The sequence below is a fragment of the Triticum urartu genome, chromosome 3A (assembly GCF_056163025.1).
Source record: "Triticum urartu cultivar PI428250 chromosome 3A, HENAU_Tu73, whole genome shotgun sequence".
NCBI classification, from domain to species: Eukaryota; Viridiplantae; Streptophyta; class Magnoliopsida; order Poales; family Poaceae; genus Triticum; species Triticum urartu.
The window spans coordinates 555663705-555669366 of NC_141875.1; the positions used below are offsets into that span (position 1 = coordinate 555663705).

At 46.6% G+C, this 5662-nt stretch overlaps 1 protein-coding gene across 1 annotated transcript; it reads left to right on the forward strand.

Annotated features, from left to right (window-relative positions):
• Nucleotides 1-359: 359 nt before the first annotated feature.
• On the forward strand, nucleotides 360-1303 carry LOC125548723 (uncharacterized). The gene has a single exon (XM_048712272.2). It carries the CDS (start codon nucleotides 448-450, stop codon nucleotides 1156-1158), a length of 711 nt encoding a protein of 236 aa, XP_048568229.1. The 5' UTR covers nucleotides 360-447; the 3' UTR covers nucleotides 1159-1303.
• Nucleotides 1304-5662: the final 4359 nt, after the last annotated feature.

The window sequence follows — 5662 nt, forward strand, 5'->3', positions numbered from 1 at the left end:
ACATCAGCCTTTTGTTTTTAGTGCATATATTCATGTAATTAGATGGAGGAGTGCGCGTGAAAAGAAAATTAGTCATTCTAATATATATATATATATATATATAATTAGAGTAAAGTAAGGGTCGTTCTTGCCTATTGCTAAAATCCGAACGGTTGGTAGTTATAAAAGTCTTTTTAAGATTCAATATTTAGGTGGGTAACAATAATGCCGCTTAGTAGCAAGCACGTAGGATGTTTTGAAATACTAGCTCATGCGCATAACTCTGTCGTCCAAGACAACAGCTGACCACAGTTTGGCAGAGAAACAACAGCAGATCTGAAGTGGTGGCACTGGCAGGTCAACAGGCCCAACAGCACAGCATGACATGAAGACAACAACGCAAGATCCCGACGTGCCCTCCACCATTCCCCGAAGTCAATTTGCTTAGTTTTGCGCTCATGAAGAAGCATGCAGCTCCTGCAAGAGTTCACCTCAGGTGCCATGGGTTCTTTCCAAAAAGACGCTCCATTCCAGGCCTCTCATGCGTCCTTCAAGAGAGGAGCTCGTGTGGCAGACGATGACGACGATGATGATGAGAAGATTCCCGCGGACGATCTCGGCGCGGCCAGGGCCGCGCCATTCGGCCGGCGATCCCGCGCGGGCTCGTCGGTCACCGACATGTCGAGCAACGCGTCCATCAACTACGGGAAGTCGGCGCGGCAGGACAGGTTCGGCAGCGAGAGCTTCTGGTGCGGCGCCTTCTGCATGCACCTGCCCGGCCTGTCCAGGCGGCGGCCGATCATGCAGCAGCAGCAGTCCATGAGCCTGAGCGAGCCGGACGCCCCGGCGAGCACGGCCGGACCTGACGAGCCTACCCGGAGCGGCGCGGTGTCCAAGGCGGCTTCCATGGAGAGGTTCGGCCACAGCTCGTCGTCCTCCGGCATGGTGTTCGGCGGCCGCGTGGACGCGGAGGAGGACGACCAGGAGGTGTCGGCCTACTTCGACCTGCCGCTGGAGCTGCTCCGGAGCAGCAGCGTCGACATGGAGTCGCCCGTCACGGCGGCGTTCGTCTTCGACAGCAGCCGGGGCCGGGGCAAGAGCATGCTGCCGGACCTCGACTTTAGTTTCCCGGCGCCGCCTGCTTTCTCGAGTCCCTCTCCGTCGTCGCGACGGGCCTGATCGAGGAGAATCCCGGGCCATACAACTTTGAATTGAGCCGAGTTACTCTTGAGTTTGTGCATTTCAGACACGTTGATCGTATCCATGTATTGCGTGTTGGATTCTTGTTCTTCTGTAATCTGTATATTGCGATTCATATTTGATATGTGGGGAAATTGGATTATGTACCCAATGTTAGCAAAACTAGCTAAATGCCCGCGTACTGATGTGGATTTAAGGCAAAAATACCACACCTCTCCCTCCCTCCCCCTCATCCACCACGCATTCATAGGGTATGCACAAGCTTAGCAATTATAGTACTATCAATTAGACATACATTATCCTTAATTTCCATCATTGGTAACATGCAAATGACCGACAACAATGCCTCTCGAAAACAGGCTTTCGTCGCGCTTTATATATAAAGCAACAACACCCAAGTTACACAGTGAAACAATACAATGCAGTGAGATAGCCCTCTGACACGGCAGATCTCAAAATAACTGGCCAGCGATAACCACACACAACTATGTTGCCAAACAACTAAGCACACAATGACCAGATTACAATGCTACGACACGACCTAGAACACCTAGCCTCCACGACAACGCTCTCAAGAGAGGAACGCAAGCACCGCCACCGCCGAGCCCAAAAGAGCAACGGTTTTCACCTGGAGACACGCCATGGAGAGGAGAACCATGCCGATGTCTTGAAGAGATAACAAGACATGCATATGTCGCTGTGTCAGCACCAAAGCACGTAGCTTTCGCTCAGCAGCTCACCCGTGGCACCAGGAGGCACCTAGACCAGTCGCGTCAAGAACCGGCCTCCAGATCCGGGTCTGGGCGGCACCGCCACCGCCAAAGACATATTGCATGCCCCGACCACTCACTGCTACACCCCTTGTCGTCCAGACGACCAAGGAGCGTAGCCACCACTGTCGCCATGGAGCCTGCTGGAAAGCCCCATGCGGAACGCCATCCGGGGGCGTCGCCCTGGCATCCATGTCCCGAGTAACTGCCAACCGTCGACATCACCACGCACAACCATGGTAGGATGAACGGAAGGTACCTCCTTTCACTCCTAGCCCGACATCAGCCACCTGGCCTGGGTGAGTGCCTCCACGGTAGGGGGCATCCACGCCTTCGCCACCCGACAATCCTCGTGGACCGTGGGGAACACGGCTGATGAGTGATATTTTTACACTCATTTCACCTTTGTTTATACCAAGATGTTTCATTTAAAAGAGATATTCGCTTCGATATTGCCACTAAGGACTAATGAATGCAAATGATTCCACAAATCCTTTCTTTGATGTGTTTCTGTAGGAAACAGGCTAAAAAGGAAAGAAATCATGTGCGGAAATGGAAGGGAAGAAGAATTGTAAGTGCATCTAGTGCCCCTTAGTGATTTTGGTGTATTGAAGACTTATAGGTTAAGGGACTAATACGTGTGTGAGTGTACACAGGTCTATAAGTCTATAAGGAGTTTGATATTTACAGGAAAAGTCGACCCCTAAAAATGAATATCTTCGACTGAAGATTTTGGTATTTCTGAAGACTTTCATGAAGACTTTGAAAGTGAAGAAATTGGTGTGTCTGTGAAGACTTGATATTCATGCGTGGAATATGAAGCTTGAAGACTTTCGTTTTCATAGTTTTGTTTTTCTCTTTCTTGAGTCATAGAAAACACCGTACTGTTAAAGGGGGTCGAGAAAATACTAAGGAAAAATTTCCATGTGATGCTCAACTCAAAATCCTACACCTACCAATCCCTTCGAGTGAAGCCATTGGAAATCTCATACAGATCAGTCAATTTCTTCAGTGACAGAGACGAAGTTCTTCTGGTCTCTGAGGAATTTGTCCTGACCGAGGAGTTAGGAATTCGCCAGTGCGGCTTGCCTCACAGTGAGGAACATGATAGCCCTGAGGATTTTGGTACTCAAAATTTCGACCGTTGTTGTGCTATGCGCCAGCTGTTCCAAAATATCTATCCACCTAACGGTCATATCATTGAAGGGCATTTATGTCTTATCATGTCAGGCTGTTCCCTAGGCTATAAATAGCCGCCCCCTACAACCACTAGCTGGGAGAGGCTGCTCTGAAAGAAACCAACACTTGTCAATTTAGAGCAACCCATCCTCCGAGGACTTTGAGCAAAAATCATCAAGTGAGGAAAAACCCAAAACCCAAACACCTACAAACCCCAAGTGATTGAGCATCACTGAAGAGATTGATCCTGAGTGGATCCGACGCTTGTTACCTTTGAAGACTGTGCTTCTTCCAGACGGTTAGGCGTCATGGTCTAGAGCATCCAAGAGGAATTGTGGATCACCGGGTGACCAAGTTTGTGAAGGTTTGGAAGTCGCCTGAAGACTTACCACGAGTGATTGGACGAGGTCTGTGTGACCTTAGTTCAAGGAGAATACGGTGAGGAATGGGTGTCTTGGACTAAGTGTCCTTGACTGGGTGTCCGGGACTGTGTGTCCTCGAGTTTGAATACTCAGCCGCTCCAACCAGACGTATAACTGAGACAACAGTTGGAACTGGTCTACCAAATCATTGTCTTCACCGAGTTTACTGGTTCTATTTTTTCAACTCTTTCATTTCCTCATAACTGTGATGTATGTTTGTTCATATCTGTGTTTGAAGACTTTGACTGGAGACTTTCTCAATTTCCTCAGTTCAATTTCTTCAGTCTGTTTGTCTTCATCCTGTGTTATCATGTGATTACGCTTTCTGTACTCTGTGCCTGTCTTCATTTCATCATGATGACTAGGCTTGTATTCTGTTGTGTTTACTTTTGAGTACTTATTCCGCTGCTAGTAGTTCTTCGCTAAGGAATTTCCTCACCGGCAAATTCCTCAGTGAAGAATTTCATAAAAATCGCCTATTCACCCCCCTCTAGTCGATATAACGCACTTTCAATTGGTATCAGAGCGAGGTACTCCCTTGTTCTGTGTGATTTTGGTTTAACCGCCTGGAGTTTTAGTTATGTCGACCGCAGGTATGAAGAAAGTGACATGCCCCATCTTTGATGGTCATGATTATCCCAAGTGGAAGGCCATGATGAGGAAGCGCCTCATGGCAATGAACAACGAGCTGTGGACCGTCACTGAGATTGGTCTTACCAATCTATGCAAGATGGCGGACACTGATGATATTTGCAAGTACACTCAACTTGACATCATGGCGAAGGATATCATTTGTTCCTGCCTATCCAGAGATGAATTCAGGCGCATTATGCATCTTTGCAATGCGAAGCTTATCTGGGACCGAATCTCTGACGTCTATGAAGGTCATCAAACTTGTCATGATCCCTGGTTTGAGGATTTCAAGGAATCACTCAAAACAATGACTTTCGAACCTGAACCATCATCTTCTGCACCATGCCTCATGGCAAAAGGTGCCAAGGTAACCAAACGTTCCTCATCCGAGTCTAGTGAAGATGAATCTGATGATGATTTTGAACCTAGCTATACAAAGCTTGTTTATATTGCCACTAAACAACAAAAGGCTTTAGAAAATGTTCAAAACATGCTAGACAAAAGTGATGATATGTTGGGTGAAGAAATGGATCGCACTGAAACTTTGAATGAAAATCTTCAGAGACTTTAGTCCAAGCTTGACAATCTTCAAAGTCATCATAACACTCTCTTATCGGATCATGATAAGCTTTCTTATGAATTTCTTCAAAGAAAGTAAGACCTTGAGAAGCTAAGAGTGAGTTATGAAGATCTTCAGAAGGAGCGCGATTCATTACTTGCTCAACAAATCAACGCATCTCAGGAAGAATTTGTTCCTTCATGCTTGAAGTGCATTGAACGTAAATCTGCTAATTCTTCACCTGAATGTTTAAATGCTGCTAATGTTTCAAATTCTTCACATGCCTCTGCTATCACTAATTCCTCATCTGAGGACATTGCTAGTATCACTGACGATGCAGGGCTGAAGGAATTGTACACAACAGGCATGTACAAAAGCCTCAAAGGGCATCAGGCTCTTTGTGATGTGCTTAAAAAGCAAATCCTCAACACGAACCCTAGGAAAGAGGGTATCGCCTTTGAGAGGAAACTCAATGCTGATGGTACATATTGGAAGCCTGAGCAGTACCCCAAAACTACATGGGTTGCTGCAAAGGGACCTCCAGTTGATCCATCTAACTTATCTGGATTTGCATGTGAATCTCCTCATTCTGATGATGAGTCAATTGACTCCAACTATAAGCTATTCAAAAATCAGAATGGTGAAGTATTTGCTAGATATGTTGGCACTAACTGCAGGAACGGCTCCCCTGTGAAGAAAATCTGGGTTCTCAAAAGATGCCTTGAAAATCTTCAGGTGAATGTCATCATGACGCCACCTGTGAAGAATAGGAACCCCAGATCAAATTCTTCATATGGACCAAATTCTTCATATGGATCAAAGTCCTCATATGAACATTATCGTGCTAACCCGTCTGTTTCGCAGGGAAGATCTAAGGATTATGGATATGTGCATTATTCTTCAAATCATTATGTCCATAA